Source organism: Crocodylus porosus, unplaced genomic scaffold (genome assembly GCF_001723895.1).
Source record: "Crocodylus porosus isolate Cpor-Errol unplaced genomic scaffold, CroPor_comp1, whole genome shotgun sequence".
Lineage (NCBI taxonomy): Eukaryota > Metazoa > Chordata > Crocodylia > Crocodylidae > Crocodylus > Crocodylus porosus.
In genome coordinates this window covers 115,567,368-115,591,054 of record NW_017728943.1, presented here as the reverse complement: position 1 = coordinate 115,591,054, position 23,687 = coordinate 115,567,368, and the positions used below count along the sequence as shown (strand labels likewise).

General features: G+C 42.1%; 1 protein-coding gene across 1 annotated transcript in view; it reads right to left on the bottom strand.

Annotated features, from left to right (window-relative positions):
- The window catches only part of NOX3 (NADPH oxidase 3), a 58,420-nt gene that overhangs the window by 1,322 nt on the left and 33,411 nt on the right, over positions 1-23,687 (bottom strand). The window contains exons 10-12 of the mRNA XM_019548628.1: positions 17,315-17,477; positions 5,865-6,011; positions 2,249-2,373 (exon numbers count right to left, since the gene is read on the bottom strand). Coding sequence (XP_019404173.1) covers positions 2,249-2,373; positions 5,865-6,011; positions 17,315-17,477 — 435 coding nt within the window. The remainder of the gene's footprint in view (positions 1-2,248; positions 2,374-5,864; positions 6,012-17,314; positions 17,478-23,687) is intronic.

Here is a 23,687-nt window from a genome sequence, read left to right as displayed (position 1 = left end):
GAGCACCTTCAAGAGTAAATTGGATGCTTATCTTGCTGGGATCCTATGACCCCAGCTGACTTCCTGCCCTTTGGGCAGGGGGCTGGACTCGGTGATCTCCTGAGGTCCCTTCCAGCCCTGATGTCTATGAAAGCTATGAAATCCTGCCCACAACGGTATCCTGCTGCTGTTGATCCATTTTATCTAATGACTATTACAAAAAACCCAAACAAACGTTGCAAGACAAGAAGAGGATGGGACGGGACCCAGGACCCTCTCCATTCTAGGGCCATGCTCATTTCACTAAGCTACAATCCCTCAGCCCTGCTGCCCACTTGTCCCCACATATTCCCCTCCTGGCTGCACAGCACACAACCGTTGTGAGAAGAATGTTGTGGGCAATGCCAGATTTGTGATGTAATGGTCAGATCACGTCTGTTCAGAGTGGAGTGGGATAGGTAGGCTCAAACTTCCCTATTCCACCCTGGGTAAGTGTCCTAACCACTAGGCCATTGGAGTAAAAGTTGAAAAAGCCAGATTCCATATCTTCCAGCATCAAACAGATGTTGGTCATACTTTTTTCATACATTCAAGGACTGACATTGTCAGGCAGACTACGATTACCATGCACAATGTACAGCCACACTGAAGATTTCTGAGTGTGCTCAGAAGTGCAAGTGGAGGTGGAAACCCTCCCCCCCCCAACTTCTACTTAAGTGCAAAAATGCCTTTTATGTAGCTGTATTTGAGTGTGTAAGTAGCAAGACTAAAAGGTGAAATAGGATTTGGCCCTTAGTTTCCAGATGGCAGTTTTTTGCATTGCACTATGCAACAGACATTAGCCAATGTGGTAAATTCCTGGTGTTATAGATATGTTACTACTCATACCGCCTGCCAAGAGATTCTGTGCACCTTTTAGGGAAAGACAACTTACGGGCCTAGACTCAGTACTCTGCCAGGGTGATAGACTCTGGTTAGTTCATGAAATTTGACTGTCTCTCCCCACTACCAGTAACAGTAGTTTTTTTGCCTTGAACCATGTGTGATAATATAGAGCTCCTTACTGCATAGAATTTTGCCCCTTATTGCATAGAAAATGCTTATCTTGTTCATTTTTTTCTTCTGAAAGGTTTGAAATTGACTTTAAACATTGGAATCTAGGTTCATAAGCAAATGGGAGCTCTCACAACTTCCACCCTAGGATTTTAGAGTACTAAAACACCTAGGACAGAGATCAGAAACACTTCTCTGCATCATCTTTTGTTCTGTCTGTGGAAATTAGAACAGATAATATCTTTTCTTGAAGATTCAGGGCTATAGTGTGAAAATTGCTAATTAATAGTTTTGACTGCAAATCTGCTTTTTAAAGATAGAATTTTGTAGTAGCATTACTTAAAAAAAATAAAGCTCATATTTTCTAAGTCTCACTTTTTTGATTATTTTTAATCTGCCTTTTTATGTCCTGATTTGTGCTTATTTTGACCTCTATCACAAGGTTTCCCTATTACTGTTATTTTTGCAATTTTATGGTGCTTCTATAGCTTACTCTTTTCTCTTTGATCTGTTTCCCTTCCAGGTTTTATTTTTTTATCCTTTAAAAACTGTTTTCTCCCTCCTCTTTTTATTAACTCTTTCTCCCAAGTGCAAAGCCTTTATTTTGCATTAACAGGTAAAAACCTTTGGAAATAATAAAGAATCACAAAGATTCCACAATTTTCTAGTGATGAATACAAAAATATTTCAAATTCTTGCTTCAAAGGCTTCCAGGAACAAAGGAGCTTTTTTTCAGACCACTAGCAAATCCACCAAGTTCAAATGAACTGTCTTTGCCAGCAGAGATGAACTAATAACAGAACAGCATAGTTTTGCAACAGTAGCCAAATACGTTAGGGGAACAAACATATCCTTGACATCATAAGAAAAAAAATCACAGTTTATCTCTTTAATAACCATCTTCAAGGGAAATTAATGTTACTTTGTCCTTTGTGCAGAACAGTAATTGGATTGTGTGTTTCAATTATATCTGGACAAAGGCCAGGATATTGAAATACTTCTAAATATTAGATTTTCTTGTCCAAAAATTAGATTTTATTGGCATTCTCTTTCCGAGATTTCTTCATTAAAAGCTTCATTAAGCATAAATCTTCTTTCTACACAGCAAAAAACTAAATTATTTTAAAAGGGTCATTTAAAAAGGCTTGCCCTCCCTCTCCCACTGCTTATGCTGAGAATGAGTTACATAATAAAGTTAAAAGCTAACCTGTCTTACCTAGGATGATTTTCTGCTATTTGCCTGAACTCAGTGTCCCAGTTTGGCCTTCCATAGAAGGTCTTCTGTCTCAGACCAGTAATTACATCCATCTTTTCATCATAATGTAGGGCTATATGAGTAGCCTAAAATAAATTTTCCAGCGAGATAATCATTTTAGAATCAACAATGTATACTCTGAGTAAGAGGTAAAGCAATAATACTGTCTCTGAATGAAGGATAGAAATACTAGTGAGGGTAAAATTATTATAATTATCAGACAGCAGCACTCCAGCACCTAAAACAGACTGAGAGCTACATTTTTAAGAGTGTATACATACCTTAGAAAACCTTCCATTTTCTAAAGTGTCCTAGGATGAGATCCTGAAATGGCTGGGTCCAGATCCTTTAGATGCCTACCTCCCATTGAAACTAAAAGTACAGTAAAAGCTCTGTTACCCGGCATCCATGGGGAATGGGGGGTGCCAGTTAATCAAATATCAGAGAGTTACACTCATCTCCAGCCTGACAGATTGGAGGTGTCTTTGTCTGTTTGGGCTGCCACCGCTCCTGCCATGCCCAGTGTGCCAGGACTTTTATTCCCTGGCATCAGTGTGCTGGGGGACAGGAAGAGGGGGCCCTCCACAGGCTGCTTTGCCCCGGCTGTGGTCCATGAGGAAGAAGTGGGACTTGGCTCGTGGTGGCGAAACTGCAAGTGCCACAGTGGGACAGATGCCAGTTAATAGAGCATTCCAGATGGTAAAGTGCCAGATAACACAGCTTTTACTGTAATTAAGTGCCTAAATACTTGAAGACTGGGCTAAAGTGCCATAGTTACTTCTAACACCAGGATGTGGGGTCCTGGGTAAAAGTTTACTATGGATTTCATTCATGACAGATAGTGAATTGGAAGGTAGGGCAGGGGAGAGTTAATCATTTTAATGTTGAAAGAAAATAACTTGGGAAAGTTAAACAAAAGTAGATATGTAGTAGTAATTTTAAAATAAATATTAAATATATACAGGTGATGGACTGTCTGAGTACCGTACCCATTTTATTTGTTCTTGGAAGTTTCTGTTGTTCATGGATTAATAAAGAAGATTATATGCAAGCTGTGCAAGAGAAAAGCTATGATCAGTGTTATTCTGCTGGTTTCTAGGAGGGCATATTAGCCCAGGCAGAGGACCATGTTATTGTACCCAGAGGACTATTCCAATACCCAGGTTAACTCGCTTAGAGCTAGATTATGTATCTCTCCTCTACCATGTAGAAATGTGACACAGATATACCCTAACTGTGCGGATTGACGCACATTTTACATTACACCCATTACCATTATAGCTGAGTACCTCACAAGTATTTAAAAACAAAACCACAGCTTCTCTCCATTTTCTTTCCTGTATGGGTAGGAGTAATATGGTTATTTTATATTATAGACTACTATCATTATTACTGCTGTCCAGAAATTACTGAAGGAAAGCTACGTCAAGAAATGCATTTTGCAGCTGAACATGGCATGTCTCATGGTTATTATTATTACCTCTTGCAAGATTGTATTCCATGGTTTGGACCCATTCTCCAGGAAAATTTCATCTCTAGGGCACATGAGTCTTCACTTACTGCTTGACAGCATAATTGTTCCAGTGGAACATAACTCCCATAAGAGGTTATGATTATAAGGAAAGATTCATTCTTTGTGCCAGGACCATAAGGGACATTGAGTATCATAAGTAAGAATTTGAATGGGGTTCTTTGTTCAATGGGGAACTGATATAGATTTAGATGATTTGTTCATGGCATGCTATGGTGCTGAGCAGATGATTTGCTGCATATTTCATTTAATGGAACTCTTCAGGCTGTTTGGCTTCATTCCTAAGTGCAGTAATGCAGTCCAGAGGTCTCCAATGCATTGCTAAGTCTGGGTTTTATTGGCTGCAGTATAGTTTCTTGGCCAGCTGCAGCTAGAAGGGAGCTTTTTTGCCAACATTTCTGTTTGGTCATCCAGTAACAGTGAGGAATTTGCAATGACCTCAAATTTATGAATATAACAAAGTGAAATGGGGGTGGTGGTTTGCAGGAAGCAAATTCTCCAAAAGGCTTATTTCTTCTTATTAAGATCACCTCTGTCTTGCCTGGGTTTAATTTTATCTAACTGTTCTTCTTTCAAATTCTGACCTGGGCAGATGGTAAGGTAGCTTGGAGACAATCATAGATTTCAACTGTTGGAAAAGATATGGAGGACCATCTAGTTAAATTCCCTGCATAACTATAGGATTTGGTGTTCCTAAACCATTCCAGACAGATACCTATCCAACCTCTGCTTGAAAGCCTCCAGTGGAGACTTCAAAACTTCCCTAGGCAGCTTGTCTCATTGTCCTACTGTTCTGTATGAGTTTCCTCCTGAATTTTAATCTAAAATTACGTTCTGGTTTTGTTTTGTCAGGGAGATGTAAAGCTGACTGTCATCTGAGTATTTCTGATATCCAGGGATCTGGGTTTTTATGGAAAATGTGGATTTCTCCCTTTACCCAAGAAAAACATGAATTTCAAATTTTATTGTAGAAATATGCAGGTTTTGCACTTTTGTGAAAACCTCTCTCCAGGCTGGCAGAGTTCCAGCCTGTGAGGGGCTGTGGGGAGCAGTAGGAGGGCAGGGGGTGCCATGTGCGTGTATATGCACATGGCCACCAGGCACCCTGGAGCTCCCCCTGGCTGCTAAAGGAGGCACAGCAGGGCAGGAGCAGCCCTGGACTGAATTGCTCCCATTGAAACTAATTTTGCTTCCCATGTGGGTACACATTCAGTTGTGTGCCCAGGTTGGTGATTCATCTCTTTTCTTTTCCTGCAATAGAGTCCTTCCATTAAATAGAAACAGCAAAAAAAAAAAAAAAGAAAGAAAAAAAAAGAGGGATTTTCCTGCAGAGCTACCACAGAATGCAATCCACTCTTATTTGTATCCCACATGACCCAAATGACCAGTTAGTAAAACACACAGAAGGATGTCTCATTTGAATTAAAATAAAGAAGCTAAGGGAGACTCCTCATTCTAGAAAATATGTATCTCTGAGTGGGGACCTTTAAATGAAACTGTGGGGTAGGGGGGTGGAGGGGAGCAAATTAAAACAGAATCAATTACATTTCACATGTGAATTAGCCTGTGGAACTCATTGCTACAAGCTACTGCTGCAGCTAAGAGCTGAGCAAGCTTCAGAAAGAGTATTGCACACGTGAATAACAAAGGTATAACAGTAAGGTTTTAAAACCATGAACAGCTTGGGAAGTGATGTCAAACCTCATTCTTTAACTACCTTAATGAAGGGCCACAACAAATTTTACATGTGGATAAGCTGGCCCATAGCAGCTTCCTACAAGGTTTTCCTCACCTTCCTCTAAAGCAACCAGCAAGATAACCTACAAGATACTGGACTAGATGGAAAACTAATTTTATCCACTATGTCAATTTCTACCTTCCCATCTGCCTAAAACTGCAATAGAAAAGAGCACCTTAGTGCTTCTACCTATACAATTCTTTGTCTTTTTGAGTCATTCATCATTCATTCAGCTGTTTCATTCAATATGCTGCCATACTGGAAAAGTAAGGTATATTAACTCAAACACAGAGTTATATTATTATTACCTGACTTTCGTCCCAGCCAGTAAGAAATATGTGATAACTTAGAAAATGGGTTTTTCTTTTCTCAGCCATTTGTGTTTCCAACAAGAACAGGAGATCAGCAAACCACTCAAAGGCAGATGGATCTCGGCAAATCCAATAGAAATAAACCTGTCACGGAAAAGCAAGGAGATTCAGCAAGACACAAGCTTTCAACAAGGTTTCTATATATAAAGATCTTAAACTATTTGTATCAAGTTAAGTGGTTAATCTTATAGAAGCCACTGTACTCCAGTGTAAATTTAAACATGGTCCTGTCTAGTTTCTTTAGAGTTTCTTTGAAGCTTTTAAAACATGTCCTTTTTATTCTTCTTTTATGTGAGTGAATATAGTGATTTAAGCATTAATGCAATACACACACCTTTCCTTCTAACTCTGCCAGTACATCTCAATACTGGCTTATAGTACCTAATTCTGCTTTTCTTCGAACAAAAAACATTGATAACTTATAATTGCAGAGACACTCAGATGTGTAGAAATGGGTAGTAAGGCAAGGCCACCACACTCAGTTACATTCAGTATCAGTTATATTCAGTACACAGGCTGCCTGTTTTGAAGATGAATCAGATGAATCAGTAAAGGAAAGTTTTGGTTATATGAAAAGAAAGGAGGTTAAGACAGCTGAATGCTGGATTATTTGAATTCTTTCCCCTTCTCTGTCACTCTTATTTACACCATGTCATGTAAATCACTTAAACCAAACTTTGTATAGAGCAGCATAACCAGTGGTGGACAAGGGAACGCAAGCCCCAGGCGCTGACTAAAGGGTAAAATGGAGGCAGGGAGCACTGGAATAAATACAGGGGGCTCGAGGGTCCTGGTAGCTGCAGGCTCCAGCTGTACAGAGAGGGGAAATGAACAGAGGAAGAAGAGGCAGAGGCTGGGTGTCTTGAAGGAGGTGTCCCACAGCCTGTCATCTGCCCCTCCCATTGCCAGTAACGGTTTTACATTATCATTCAGCATGGGAGTTGGCAGCACCTGCAGGGCCATAGGAAATCCTAACTCCTCAGGTGCCAATGTCTATACCTTCTGGATCCTTTTTCTGCCTGCAGCTATCAGGATCCTCCAGCCTCTCTGCTTCCATCCCCTGAGACCCAGACACCCTCTGAAGCCCGTAGCTGCCCAAGCAAAAACCCCACTGGGTGCACCCCTTTTTATACAGATGATAAGTCATTGCACGCACTTCAGTTTTTGGGTGCTTCTGTTTGAGACTATAGGGCTTAATTTGGAGAAGAGTCAAGCATCCACAGCAGAGACTGAAGTCAATGGGACCTCCTCTTTGATACGAACTCTAAAAAAACAGCTTCTAAATATCTTAGATTGGGTGTCCAAGAAGAGTTGAAACTTTTTACTTTAATCCTTTTGTATGCTCAAATACTTGTCTGTGCAACTGGGATAATAACAACACTTCATCTCAAAGGGTGTCATGAGGATGATTAAAGTGTGTTAAGTACTGAGATGCTCTGGTGATGACCACTACAAAAAAGAAAGTGGAAATTAATAAGTCTGTCTTTAGAGCACCATTTAAATAGTCTGCAGGAAATGAAGCATGGAGCCATACATCGAACAAAAAAGGAGAAAACAAAATATTTCAGAGCTGCTTATTAACTGATTACTGGTCATTCTGTGCACTGGATGAGGCAGGGCTCCTGTGGAAAAAAAGTATCTGATCATATAATTAAATACTATGCTTTAATTCATATACCCAATGAGGCCAAGTTAAAGCTGCGCAAACAAACAGACTTCTGGCATCTCCTTTTAAGTGCTTGTCTTCAGAACTGTAAAAGTGTTCATTTAGTGCTCATTTTCGTGTGCTATCATTTGTAGAGTGCCCAAAAGTGTGCTGGTTACAAACATGTAAGATGCTACTTCTTTTCTCCCACATAGAGAAAGAAGTTAAATCTAACAAGAAAAAAATGTGATGAAGGAAATAAAAGTAAAAGAAGTGTTGCTTGGTGCTTCATTCGTTCTGTACATGATTTGTATAAAGTTTTGGCAATTTTTAAATTCCTTTTCTCCTTCTAACCTGTCTTCTTGTTCTCACCATGCCCCTAACATTTAAATGCCACAGGTAGTGTGACAGGTGTGTCCTTATAGGCTTTTGTCTAAATCACAGCAAACCATGAAGGCTTGTTAACTCCATTTTAAAGCTGAACAAAACAAAAAGTCTAATCCTAGAGCCATACCTTCTGTCCATCCAGTTGGGTGCTTGTTAGATGTCATTCCTATGTAAGCTTTTCATGTTTTTGAATAAATCATAATCTACATGGACCATATTTATGTTTTGATGACTGTCATAATTTGACATTTGCAGCCCACTTATGTTGAATACATGAGGTAAAGGTGTTCTTGGGCACAGCAACAGGCCATATGGCAGGATGTAGATATGTAAAGTAGGAATTAAATAGGTATAGAACAGGGGTATGAATGGCATCAGGATTAAAGTTATTTGGAAAAACCTTGATTCTAATTACCTTAGGTCTGATTTACCATTCTAGTTACTGTTTTTTACTTGAAGTTAACCTCAGTGGAGCTGCTACTGACTCTTGAAGCTCATTGGCTTTAAAATATTTCTTTGCATAACTAGCAATGGTGTGCTTTTAAGTTAACTGCAATATAGCCTTATGCTTTAGACACCTTTTGAATGAGAATTTTGAAATCTTTGGTGCATAGTACCTCTGAAAATCAGATAATTGGAAAATACTCATATTTATTCCATTGTGGCTGTTGCTGATTTCTGGTGAGAAGTTTTCCCTGCCACCTCTATTTGGCAGTCTGATTTCTCAAAGCTTTCCATCAATTTACTGTATAAAATATATATGGTTAGCACATTCAGGTGGAGAAGGAATGGATATAATAACCCAAATCTAACATATTGGCCAAATTCATCCCTGGAGTAACTACAATGAGCTATTGTGATTTTTGGGTCTCACAAACCAAATGAAAAATCTTTGTTGTTAATAAACAGGATTGTTCATCACTATGAACATTTGTGGCCATGATTAGCATCCTGAGAAAGAAGGGAAAAGCTGTTGAGGAAGACTGGACTATGGAAAAATAAAACTGAGGCATATGGACTTCTAATAAAATAAGGGTAATAATAGTAAATACTGTTTGTAAAGAACTTCCCTTTCCTTCCACTGAGATGCCTGGGGCATTGCACAGCATACTAGATATATAATTAAAATATAATAAACACAATAAAACATACCCTCTTTAACTGTGGAATAAAAACACCCAGCAACAGTTTATTTCTATAATTAAGACAATATTCTGAATTCTATATTTTTATTATTAGATTCGTAGCATTAACTGCCTGTGCTATTATTTAGGATTCTCAAAAAGTCTTATTAGATTTATGTTTCCCTAGTCTCCACCCATCCCACCCTCCTCTACTACATTCATCAGCTTGATGGCTTGCACAAGTCAACCGCCCTAAATTTTCCAAGCGCTCTTTCTGCAAATTGAGTTAGATGCAGTATTACTATTAATCAAAACTGTAATGCAGGATTTTGAGCAGTGTGTTATTCCTATAACACTCCATGCCCTTGCAGTGCTTATATATTTATCATTCCTTTTTCCTCCATCCCACATTTTTGTACAGCAAACAAGAACAGGGAATTCAGATCCATCTCATATAACTGTGCAGGCCTATACTTCATAAGTCTGCTTTTACCACATAGTAGGACATTGTTAATAAGTACTCCTTAATGGACATTCATCTTCCTCTCCTTCTTTCTTCTGCACTCCCCCACCCCACCTATGCTTGTGAACACTGGAGAAGTGAGTAGAGCTGTAGAGACCAAGGAGATCCTGTTCATTTAGATACAACATAGGCATAATTAATCAAGGAAAGTCTAGAGGAGGACATTCATCATCTGTTCTTACTGCTGACTCCTACATGTGTAACATATAAACTCCTCTAAACCTGCTTCCAAGAACCTGTAAATGTCCTGACCATTCCCACAACCTGACTAGCTATGCTAGTGGTACAGCCAGCTACAATATAGTTAACTTTTATTCTCCACTCTAAAGATGAAGGCCTTGCAAGGGGGCATTGCAAAGATCAGCCTAAATTTAGCAGTCAGACTTATAGGGATAAAGGCTGCTTCTCAAAATCTGTTTTATAATGAGGTTACATTTGACAGGTGAATATTGTCTTTTATGCATTCCAAATTAGTATGTTTTCCTAGTAAGCTTGTGGAAAGGGGTAAAAAATAAGGGTGGAACAAATGAGGATGCAGCTGTTTGCCAGTGCTAAAATCGAAGTTACCAAAATAATTGAATACATTCTAATGGCAAATTGCAAATGAAGAGCTGTTGATGTGGGGAAAAAAAATCCAGCCTGTGCATAATGAAAACTAGTGGTAACATTCCAGTCATTAGCCGTAGAATATCCAGGCTTAATCTCTAAAAAGCAATAGCACAACTATGGCTCTAAGCCTATTTACTTGTGAAAAATTAATTAGATAAATTTGTACTGCTTTTGGCTTGATGGGTTTTTTTTCTAAATTAAATCACTGCAGGGTTTATGGAAGGTATGAGTATTTGTATCTTCACTATATGTGGGCAACACTAAGAAATATTTGTTCAATAAATGTAATGATAGCTGTACAAAACAAAGTTGCTAAAAAAAAGAGAAACCTCTCATTTATTTCCTTAATAGACATTTCTATGGTACTCATCACTGCAGAAAGCCCTGCTACTTTGTGACAGATTAAGTTATTTATAATTATATTATAAGTGGAAGCTCTTAGCCAATGAAAAAAGCAAAGTTACTCTGAAGGCATGGGCAAATTATCAAGTTCCGCCAAGGTAAACAAGGGTAGGGATTTATGGTGCATCAGCTACTCTATATGCTTTGACCTATAACAAATGAAAGCTGACCCATGGTAGCTTGCCCTCTTCCACTCAAGCCCTTACCCCTTGGTTAGCTTTTAGTTATAGTGTGATAGAAGTGTGTATACAGGCAAAGTTACATGACATACTGTAACAGAATGTACTATAATACTAACTCCATGCCTTTGTTAACTTTGTAGTAACTTGTTGATAGGCTCATGCCCTGAGATTGTCACTATGATCCATAAGCAATATGAGCACTTCAGTCTCCTACAGCATCTTCCCACAGCACTGTATTAAATCTGACAAACTTTAATAAATATAACCTCATAAACACCTGTGAAAAATAAGTGAAACAGAAACATTTACACGTAAAATAGAAATTGTACTCTACTGTGTCTCACAAGGGTCCTGTGAGACTTGACTCATTACAGCAGTAAGTCTCAGTATAGTTAGGGTGATAATAATAATAACTCATAATAATATGAGGGCAATACAGAATGGATAGGTATCAGGGGGTGCCAACACACATACACTCCTCCTGTCCCCCAGGAGTGAGCCCAGGCAAGACAGTGGGGCATGCAACCCCCCCCCCGATTCTGCAGCTCCCAGGAGCGGAGCCATGCAGGGTAGTGTGGTGTGCATATGTACACACACACACACACACACACACACACACACACACACACACACACACAATCCTGAAGCTCCTCCTCCTCCCTCCACCTTGACTCTACTGCACAAGTGACTCTGCTCACAGCCCAGTGGAGTCCAGACCAAGAAGCAGCCCATTGTTTGGGCTCCCTGGAGAAAACTGAAGTAAAAGTCCTGCGTTGGTGTGGACCCACCCACACATGCCTGGGTCCTGAGTCAGCCTCTGTTGAGACAGCCCCTGAAATCTGGGACTGTCCCAGCCAATCTGGGTCATATGGTCACCCTAAGTGTTCTGCATATTAGTGGCCATTTGGTATTAATCATAGGTATGTTGAACCTCAGGCTTTTATCCACCTGAGAGGGCTATGAAGTCTAGCAATGCATGTGTGGAAAGAGATGACTGCTAGTGAAATATAAGTCACTCATTTTGCATTTCTTGTTATTTAAAAATAAATAATTTTAAAAACCAATGTATAAGATGTATCCTTCCTCTGTGAAAAGTAGTCCTTCATAAAAGGAGGAGAAAACAGGAAAAAAGTTCATAAATACGTTTCCTTTGATATTTAGTATATACATTAGATTTTAATTTTCTTTCCAGTCTTCTCTTGATCTCAATGGGTGAATCTACACATGCCATTAAGGTGACATGATAAATTCTGATACAGTTACCATCCCCCCAGGTAGGGGAGGGGAGGCTAGGCTTTGGTGCTGCCCCAGCCTCCCTTACCCCACCTTTGGCATCTTGCTGCATGCCAGAGCACACATGCACGGGCATTCCCTGGGGACAAACTGTAGGGGCACATCTACATGCTGCTGCTATTTGTCCCTGGGGAAATGCACATGCACACTCATCTGGATCTGCTTAAGGGTGCTAAAGTGCAAGGCTAGGTGGCAGGCAGTCCCTGCATTTTAACGCCTTTGTTCCCCAGCCAGTCCATGTCAGTATCTACACATGCGTTTCAGTGCATGTAATTACTCCACCATAGGATAATACTATCCCCGACAGTACTATCCTACAGAAGACTTATTTTAATTTACTATACTCTAATACCTGCACATGTGTAGAAAGTGATACTTTACTGCGGAGCTAATTGAGTGAGCTCCACAGTAAGGTGCATGTGTAGATGCACCCAATGATTCTGTGATCTCTTTGGATTGATTCCCTTCCACAACTAGACAATTATTTCCTGATTCCCTTTATGCGTCCCCTTTCTTTCTCTCCCCTCCACACACAAACACAGAAGGGAAGCTAAAAACTCCTTTGCATCCTTGATGTTACTCCAAGGCTGTTTTCCCCTAAAGTGCAAGTTCCATTTCAGAAGGTGTTTTGAATGGAAAGTGCCTAATGCTGCATTACACAGTGCAAAGGTTATTTAGGCACAATGAAAATGATTAAATCACTCAAATACTGTAAACCACACACTTATGCATGTTTTAATCACTTAGAACAGTCCCACTGAAGCCAATTTGCAGGAACGTTTGTTAGCCCAAATTCTACAAGTAGAATAGCACATCTTAAATTATTCAAGAAAATCTTTGGCCCCATCCCTCTATATTCACTCTTAGATCACACTATCTTCAACCAAGCCTGAAAGGGCAATGGATGGTAAAGTCAGCATTTATTAAAAATCAGACTAGAAATTACTTGGTACCCTGTGATATTTTTCTTGTCTAAGAATCACCAAAAAAGGGTACAGATGTGGCAAGGCAGAAGCATTTGGCTATTACTTAGGGTTAGGCCAGGATTCAAAGTCAAATTGGCCAGTGTTCCTATTGTATGCTACCAAGTTCTTGTAAATAGTATCTCCAAGGGCTTGACTTAATAAATCCTGCACCCAGTTTCTTGACCCCCTTAAGTGCTCTAAGAGAGCATATAGGGGGGCTTGAAGTGCTTTTTCAGCAGCAGCTTGTCATCAAACTGCATCTTTAATTTGCTTTTCCCCTCTGCTCACAAAGGTTCAAAAATAGAATCATAGGGCTAGAAAGAACCCCAAAGGATCATCGGGTCTAGGCCCTTGCATGAGCAGGAAAGTCATCTGGGGTCAGATGACCCCAGCCAGGTGACTATCCAGGCTTCTCTTGAAGACCTCTAGGGCAGATGATTGCACCACCTCTGGAGGGAGCTTGTTTCATAGCCTGCACGCCCTAGTTGTAAAGTTTTTCCTAATGTTCAGCCTGAAACTATCTTCCAGGAGTTTGTGGCTGTTGTTTCTAGTTTTCCCCCAGGGTGCCCTGGTTAACAGTTGTTCACTGAGGCCCTTATGTACGCCTCTGATATAGAGGTAAGTCGCAATCAGGTCTCCTTTTCTTTAGGCTGAAGAGTCTGGGGTCCCTCAGCCTCTCCTTGTATGGCTTGCTATGCAAGTCCCTGATCATATGGGTGGCCCTTCTCTGGACCCCCTTGAGCTTTAGCATGTCCTTGCTGAAGTGCAGCACCCAGAACTGGACACAGTACTCCAGCTGCAGCCACACCAATGTTGAGTCAAGTGGGTGAATCGCTTCTTGGGATTTCCTGGAGATGCATTGATTGATGCATGCCAGAGTTTTATTGGCCCTAGTGGCTACTGCGTCACATTTCTGGCTCATATCCATGCTGGGGTTTATTGTTACCCCCAGATGTCTGTGAATGGCAGCTGCCATGGCTTGGGCAAGGCAAGCAAGCAGGAAAAGGGTAGCCTTGGCTGGGAATCGAACTGGGTGGGGCCTCCCCACATGGCATGCAAAAATTCTCTCACTGAACCAACAATGCAGCATTTAGACCTGCAATCAAATCCATGTATATGTACCCTCTCACTCAGATGTTGTTTCAATATCAGCCCATTTTTCTGATATATTGAACAAATTCTGGTTAAGTTTTTAGAGTTAAAAATAGCTTAAAAGTAGAAAAGTACAACTCTCTATTATGAATAAGAAAGAGACCTTCAGACACTTTTTTCTTAGCTCTCCACTGCATCTTTCTATCTCTCCTCAATTATCTCTTCTTCACCCCAACTTCATGAGGTACTGTCTTATTTATTATCTTTTCCTAATTACAAATGATAGTTTAGAGATTTAAGAAAGCAGGGGTTTTCAATCTTTTTAAATAAATGTACCCCTGGCAGCCGGACGTGGAGCTGGGGGCCATGCCTGGACACAGAGCGGCAGTGCAGGGTGGTGGACGGTGGCAGTATCTGCCACTGAGTGCAAGCTTCCCCCTCCCCTCCCCTCTCCATCCAATTGGTTGGGCAGCACCTGTGCAGCCCACAGAGGGGTGCTGCTGACCTTGCCTTGCTGCTGGGGGGGTGGCGCCCCATCCCTGCCTGCCCATGTGTACCCCCTAGGGCCTTCCCAAGTATCCCTGGTGAAACAACCCCTGACCTAAAGAATCAGATATGCTTTTGTCAATGAAATGATCAAAGGTGGTTTGTGGGAAATAACCTGTACTTGGAACCAGAGCATCTTTTTGAAGTGCAATGATTTGTATTGTTCTTTCTATGCTTATTAACTTTCTGATTTTCCAGGGTGAGAGAGCAGCTGAGTGTTGTTGAATGCTGCTTGCAGTGCCATGAGACTGAACCAGAAGCACCAATATGAAAACTACAGATGGAAGTGGAACAGAGCCTTTCTGGATTGATTCAGAAGAAGATGGTGTGAGCTTCCTATTTTCGTTCATTTGTTTGAGAAAAAATACACTTTTTGAAAGAAAAAAGGTCTAAAAAATGAAGAATTGTTTAACACCTATTAATTTCTAGTTTTTAAGAGGGACACTTCCATTAAGTTATTAAGCAGGAAAGAAGCATTATCGAACTCCTTCATGTATTAATTGTCCTAACCTCCTCCCTCTCCAAAATTGCAATGAATTGTACTATAACATTTATGTTGGACATAGAAAAAAACAACTGCGCAGCTGTTAAAACATATTTTCCTCTTTTTTAACTTCTATGTTATTGTATTTAAAGGGTATAGAATTATATTTTTTGCATGGTAAGATCCCAAATCATTAGAAATTGATGCACAGCTGGATGTTTTTCAGGATACTACAGCCAGATCATATCAATGCTGCTTTGCATAATCAATGTCCAAAGCTACATGGTAATGTCAGTTTTCAGAATCAGAAATGAAAAGTGTATATACTTTTCTGAATAGAATCAGTAACAAGAAACACTGTATGGTTTGATGACTTGCTGAAACAAGCTGGAAGTTAAAATGGTGTTATTTCTCTCTCCTTTTCTGATGGAACTAACCAGACCAAATTAGTCCAATTCTGAAGTGGGTTAAATAGTTCTCATAGTAAGAAATATTTAAACCAGATACCAAATGAAGATAGTCCAGGTTCCCCAAGCAGTTTTAATCAGCACTGATCTTCTAGATTTCATAGTCACTTTGGTAAAAAAACAAACAAACCCCAAAAAACCAAAAAACCCAGCCAGAGTCAAAAGTTATGCTTATTAGGCCTGTGCAAAGCGGCTTGTATTCATTTTGGATTTGGCTGCTTTGGGGGACAGTGATTCGATTCAGTGATTTGACTCACTGTCCCAAATCGATTTGGCTGAATCTGATTCAGAGATTTGTTCATAGCCGAATCGGCTGAATGTTCAAATCGGCCCCTGCCCACTCTCAATGGCTGCCCCGCCTGCTCTCCCAGCACCGGGCTTGGTGAAAAAAAAATCCCACATTCACTAGCTGCTGCCAGGTGGGGGGGAATCCCAACTGCCTCACGCCACAAGGTTGGGGGGGGGGGGTTGCCACAAGCCCTCTGACCCCTGTCTGCTCTTCCAGCCCCTTCTATGGCTGCCCTGCCTCCCCCAGCTCCTGGCCCTTTAAAAAAAAAGAAAAAAGTTCTGACTCACCAGGTGCTGCTGGGCAGAGGAATGATCCCCACTGTACCCTGCTGCCCTGCGCTGCGTTGGGGGCTCTGCCACAAGCCTCCAGAAGCCCTGAGGCCACTGCAACAGCTGGTGAGTGGGAGCTGGGGTGAGCAGAGCAGCCATGGCGGGGCTGGGAGAGTGGGTAGGGGGCTTGTGGTAGAGCCCCCATACAGCAAGGGGCAGTGGGGGGCAGCAGGGATTACCCCTCTGCCTGAAAGCAGTTGATGAGCTGTTGGTTTTTTTTAAAGAGCTGGGGCAAGCGGGGCAACCATATGGCAGGGGGATAAGAGAGCAGGCAGGAGTCAGAGGGCACTCAGCAGGGCAGGGGATGGGGCCTGGCAGGGGTCCCCCCATGGTCCCCTCCCCTTTCCTCCAGCCTCTCCTCCCCTGCCCCCTACTTACCAGCATGGAGTCCAGGTCCAGCTCCCTGCGGCAGCAAGCAGGGATCACTGATACTGTCCAAATCTATTCCAAATCAATTTGGAGAGCTTCAAATCAATTCAGATCTTTTAATTGGTCTCCTGATTCAATTTGGATTTGGAGATTTGGCCACCAAATTGAGCCAAATCTCCTTCGAATCGAATCAGCACCTGAAGCTTTGTAGAGCCCTATTGCTCATCACCTGCACCACTGATGTGGTATGATGATGTAAAATTATCCAGGCCATACTGATCAGCTTGAGAATGAGTTTACTTACAGTAATGCTCAAATATCCTTCCTCACTTCCATATTTATTTGATATCTACATGCCAAGGTGAATTGTGAGGAGATGCTACTGTGGTTGAAAGCAAACTGTAACGAAAATGTTCAGTGAGGCCATCGGTAGAGTATTTTGGCATTAACAAGCATTTTACCTAAGGCCATTCTGGTGATTCATTAAATCAACTGGACATCAGACTGATGAAATAGTACCTCCATCCCAAAAGAAATAAAGGCAAGTTTTCCAAGGTTAGATGACCTAGGAGTTGGTCATCTAATCTAGACAAGAATTAGTTTATTAAATACTCTCCCAAAACCAGGTGATGTGGGGACAGTGATCTTTTTACATGGAATCATAAACAAACTTTCCCCTACCTTCTCCAATATCAGTTCTATATTAGGATTGCAGCATATATACCAGATGGATTTTAGAACAGAGGCAAATGGAGTGACTCCTATTCCTGCTGCAATACACATGCTGACTTTATAGTGAAAAATATCTGTAGTTGCAGCTCCATATGGTCCATCCACAGCCAGTCTGGAGAAACAAAATGAAATTTGTTCAAAAAGTCAGCATCGTATCAACATGACTTAAAATGAGGTATGTGTTGGGCTACATTTTCAAAAGCTATGCCTCTGATGCATATGTAAAAATGGCATAACTAAACTGGCACATAAATTACCTTCACAAATAGATTTAATGTTCAGGGGTGAAATTTAATAGCAAATAAACCATTTTTTGTGAAATGAAAGAACAAGAGCACCCATGTGGGTTAGGGGCCTGGCCATCTATTTAAGCATGCAATTGCAATTTTCAGGCTTTCTGAAATGTGATTAGTCATATAATTGCATGTCCAAATTTAGCAGAGGCATTTGCATATTTAATTATGATTTACTGAAAAGCATCCTGCTTTTAGAGCTTTATTTTCTGCATTGTATAAATCAAAGCAAGGAGGAGCAGATTATTTTAATCTTTTTTAAAAGTTCTTTATACATATTAAAGAAAGAGAGATCATATGCATTTCTGAACTCTTGCAGAGAAGCAAGTATTTCAGAGCTATAGATCGGAAAAACTAACTTCGTATGTGAGCTAAAAGAGGGATGTGAAGGAAGAAAATGTGTTCACATGTGAAACCTTCTATAATCAGCATTTTTCAAAGAGGATTCAATACAATTTCTAGAATAGAACAGGAGTTCAATAGAAATTAGATCTTGAAAATGAAGTATTAAAAATCCTCTATCCCATTCCTTTAGGAAGCTAGAATGTTAAAGGCCTGTACAGAATTTACTGGCCTGGACAGGCTTGTAAAGTGGGTGGATCTAACCCCGATGACGTTTAACACTGAGAAATGTAAAGTGCTCCATCTGGAGAGACATGATCCACAAAATACTTACAGGCTCAGTGGTGCTATGCTAGCCAGCACCACAAATGAAAGAGACCTGGGCGTCTCTGTACAGGCCTTTAACATTTTAGCTTCCTAAAGGAATGGAATAGACGATTTTTAATACTTCATTTTCAAGATCTAATTTCTATTGAAATGGATCACAAAATGAACATGAGCCACCAGTGTGATGCTATAGCCAGGAAAGTGAACAACACCCTGGCATGCATCAACTGATGCATCACAAGCAAGACTAAGGATGTCATCCTCCCACTCTACTCAGCATTGGTGAGGCCACAGCTGGAGTACTGCATCCAGTTCTGGGCATCATACTTCAAGAAGGATGTAGAGAAGCTGGAAAGAGTCCAAAGGAGGGCCACCTGAATGATTAGAGGTCTGGAGAACAGACCATAGGAGGAGAGTCTGACAGACGTAGGACACTTCAGACTGGAAAAGAGAAACTCAGGGGAGACTTGGTGATAGGTTTTAAGTATATAAGGGGTGAACATCAGGGGCTAGGAGAATATCTGTTCACCAAGGACCCCAGTTGTGGTGGCTGGGCAGGTAGCATCAATAGTTGCTGTTCTTGCACCCCGTCTAAGTAGGTACCTGGGGCTGGTTCCTCAATCACCCACTATTCATTATGGTATTGGTCTTAAGTCTTGCATTGTCATACAAGTGCAGGGTATTCCTATGATATCTGCACAGCTGATGACAAGTCTCATCTTATGCGCCTTTTAAACCCTAAATTCACATTGACTTCAATAGGAGTTTTGAGTGCTATGCATGATCAAAGCAGCCATAGACAGAAAAAATAGATGTGTCTATAGCTATATGTTTGTACTTGAAGCCAAACATTCAAAAACTGTTAGTGCATGCTTCGCTGCTGTTTAATGTGCAATTTCACATGCCTATCATTGGAAATTTTTGAAAAATGGCAAAGCAAAAATTAAGGGTAACTGAAAAAAGGAAATATTAATTCATGCTGCAGGACATAAGCAAACCAACAATAAAACATGAAAAATAATACATTTTTAGGTAATGAATATTTTTGCATTTGTGTGCACTACTACACGTTAATCTTTCCTTCCTGTCTTATTAACTTTTATATATTTATATATAACTGATATATAACTGATATAACTATATTTAACTTTTCCCACATCTGCCTATTTACTTGCAGTATTTAAACTTCACTTTTAATACGGTTCAAACAAGTGTCAGATTGCAAAAGTGACAGGAAAAGTGATAAGCCCCACCGTTTGGGTTATTTGGAGCCAAACTGGAGAGACAGACACATATGCACCCTCTCCCCCCCAGCTCCACTCCCTGCAGAGAGCCAGTGGCAGTAGCAGCAGCAGCAGCCATGCTACACCATGGCCCTGCCAGGCCCCAGGCACATGCAGCCACTGTTCACTTAACAGAGACCCCTTTCCTCCCACCTCAGATTCCCTGGCCAGGCTGTAAAATACCCTGGTGCCAGGCTGCTGGCCAGTGAGGATGCGGGGCTTGGGTCAGAGCAGCAGAGCTCTACCTTAACATGGGATGGGATATAGTACAGATGTTCAAAAATGCTCTAACGTAAACTGCTTTAGTCTGACCACATCCATTGAGGGTTAACTTAGAGCATGATCTGTTATTTTTGGTGTTCTTTGAGCCATGAACATCTGTTCAGTTATGGCTTTAGAACACTCTCTGCATGCTTAACACATGATAAGTATAGTTTCACAGATTTATACATTCATAGAAGTTAGGGGCTAGATGGGACCTCATGAGATCATCAGGTCCAGGCCCCCTGCTCTAAGGCAGGAAAGACTGCTGAAATCAGATAACCCCAGTGAGGTGTGCATCCAGTCATCTTTTGAAGATCTCCAGGGAAGGTGCTGTACCACCTCTGCAGGGAGTCTGTTCCAGACTCTGGATACATGGACCTTAAAAAAGCTTTTCCTTATATCTAATCTGAAGCAAACTTCTATCAGTTTATGACCTGGACTTTGCCTTTCTGCAGGACTCTCTGCATCAGTAATTTTCAGTCCTGGTGTTGTAGCACTCCAGGGTGCTTTGAGATCCTTTCTAGGGCTGTGCAAAATGGCACCATTCCATTTCGACTTGTGTTTCAATATTTTGATGGAACAGCATTTTGTTTCGATTCGAAACTGCTGTTCCGTCGTTTCGTCCCATAGGCTGTAATGGGGAAGGTAGAAACAGCCTATAACTTTGTCATTTCTAGCCTGATTTGGATGAAACATACAGGAATAGTAGCCCCTTCTGAAAGCATGAATACTGCCAAGCTTCAAAGAGATAGGTGCAGGGGCTTTGGGGAAACTGCACCTCAAATTCTTGAAAGCAAAACTCAAGTTACGTCTATATGTGAAGCCACAGCAGGGTCAAAACTGCAGGGGTGGTGGCCCCTGCTGAGGCTACAAAGCCCGCCAAGTTTCAAGGAGACAGGTGCAGGGGTTTTGGGGAAATGGAAAAAGCTGTGGACAAGCAAAACGCATGACAAGGGTGTTTGTGCAACTGACTGTGTCTGTCTTAGGGCACAGGTGGGTGAAAACTTCAGGCCTCCTAGGCCCTGCTGTGGCCACGAAGCCTGCCAGCTGTCGAGGAGGTAGGTGCAGAGGGGGTCTGAGTTTTGGGGCCCTGCACCTCTAGCTGCTGACAGGCAAAGCTAGAACACACAGCTCAGTAAATGACACCGAGGCAGAAAGCAGGGCAGCTCAAACAATGCTGCCTTTTATGCAGTTTTTCCATCCCTCCCCCAGAGCACTGGGATTGGAAGAGACTTCAGGGAAGGATGACAGTCATTGGCAAGCTACACAGTCAATAATGAGAGCGCTCGTTCCCCCCGGCCCTTCCCCCTTCCTCTCCTTACTTTAGTTCCTGTTTCCCTGCAGGCAACCCCAGCTTGAGCTTCAAAACTCAAAACGTTTTAAAATTTCAAAACATTTCAACTTGCCTCGTTTCATTTCAAAGCTCTCTGTCTCATTTCGATTTTGCTGTCTCAAGTTTGAAACGAGTTGAAACAGCGTCGAAACGAAATTGCTGGCGAAATTTCACACAGCTCTAATCCTTTCAAGGGTGATGTATGGTGCCATTGTTGCATGGTTAGGTGTGGAAACATGATGCACAAGATTAACACAGGGATTTCAAATAGGAATTCGTAGTGTTAAATACATTTGGACTTCTTATGGTCTGAGTTCTTTGCCACATAAAAATTGCTCTATTATATTCTTTCCACAAAAAAACAAGTGAAAGTGAAGACCTGGCATTTTCTGAGGACTACCTTGAGTCTAACAAGGGATGCTTTGGATCTACAAAGGTTGAGAACTGCTCTTTATGTGAAGTACTTGTGGAATATTTATGCATACTCTTTTAAATAGGTCAATAAGGATTTAGTAGCATGATTCCCATTATTAGTAATCAAAGCTGATAGAGCAATCCCTATATGTTGCTTTGAAAATTCAGTATTATCAGTCTTTGAAACTGGGGATTTTTATTTTGAAAATAGAATTAAACAAAGGTTACTTAAGACAGACTGAAGGCCTTTGAATATATTGCTTTTACAGATCCTATAGGAACTGCATATTATGCCTGGTGAGTCACAAAACCAGTTCTGGTAAACTATTAAGGGAAACACAAGCAGCTGCCATGAATCCAAATGTTTCACACCTCAGTAGTCTTTGCCTTTATGTAAGGACTCATAGAAATGGGGAGTGGCAAAAGGTTGCCTGATATGTGCAACCAATATTGGGTTGCACAGTAAGGTATGTAATATTTCTTGTCTAATTTTTGATACAATGAAATAAGTTAAGGACAATTAGAGGGGTGGGATTTTTATGACTGTATTTTTCAATGTCTAGATTTCTGATTCATTTATGTAAGATTCCTAGTGATCCATTGCTTGTTAGGGAAGTATGATAGGCAATTCCTACATTGGTGAGTGACTTAGTGACTTAGGCAATTTCATTTGGGAGAAATAGTCAGCATTTTCTTTTTGTTTTGTTTTATGAGACTTTGGAGGTTTTCTGCACCATTTCAGGAAATGGAACATTAATTGATATAAAGCAGTGGTGGGCAAAATACAGCCCAGATCCAGCCCACGAGGCCATTCTATCTGGCCTGTTGGGCCCCTAAAAAAATATAGAAAATAAATATTATCTGTCCTTGGTTCTTGTCAAAGATGACAGGAGCCAGAGGCAGTAGGATTCAGGGGAAGCCCAGGTGGGCTCCTGCAACCAGAGGGCCCGCCCGGCCTCACCCCCACTGCCAGAAGCCCCACACAGGGGCTTCCAGTCTGGGACCACGTGACTCCTTGTGGCTGCACACGGGAAACTCAGGGAAGAAGTGGGGGTGGGTCAGGAGAGGACTGCGGGCAGGGCACTGAGCACAGGAAAAAGAGGCCCCTCCCCTGCCCTGTGGCTGGTGCTCCCTGCTGCAGTCACTCACAGCCCATGCAGGGCGGTCCTGAGCAGGCACAGGCAGCCCCACGCAGACTGAGCAGCTGCAGCATGGGGTGCCAGCCACCGGGTGGGGGGAGGGCCACTTTTCCCCATGCTCAGCACCAGCTTATAAGCCACCCCCACTGCCAGCCTGGGCTCCACGCCGGTTCCAGGCTCACCTGTCAGGGTTGCACTTAGTGGCAGCAGCTGCTGGGTGGGAGGAAAGTGGCTCCCCCACTTGCCGCACCAGGCAGTGGTTGCTGCTGCTGCCCACCGGAGCTTGCACGCTGCACAGCACAGAGGCAGCACTGGCAGCCACACCACAGCCTACTGTGGCATGAACTCTGGGTAGGCAGCAGCAGCAAACGCTGCCCAGTGGGGCAAGCGGGGGCGCCGCTTTCCTCTGTGCCGAGTGGCTGCCCCTGCTGTGGCGCAGCCCCGACGGGCAAGCCCAGAGCCAGTGAGTGGCCCAGGCTGGCAATGGCAGTGGGTTACAAGTTGGTGCTGAGCATGGGGAAAAGCAGCCCCACCGGCGCCCCATGCTGCAGCTGATCGCAGCCCATGTGGGACTGCCTGTGCGGCTGTGAGAAGCTGCAGCACGGAGTGCTGGCCATGGGGTGGGGGAGGGGCCTCTTTTCCCCACGCTCAGCACCAGCTCATTCCCTGCTGGTGAGCATGGGGTCAGGGCTGCGTACTGTACCGCAGGGCTGAGGGGGGCACTGGGAGTGAGCGTGCATGGGAGCCAGCAGTGTCCTGGGGCCAGTTCCAGCGGGGCCCAGAGAAGGGAGACAGGACACACAAGACATTGGGACTTTGGTCCCAAGATGGTGACCGTTGGATGGGCACCTGTTAAGGGGCAGGACTATCCATGTAGCCCTCGACAGCTTGCCAAAGCTGGGTAAGTGGCCCTCTACCCAAAATAAT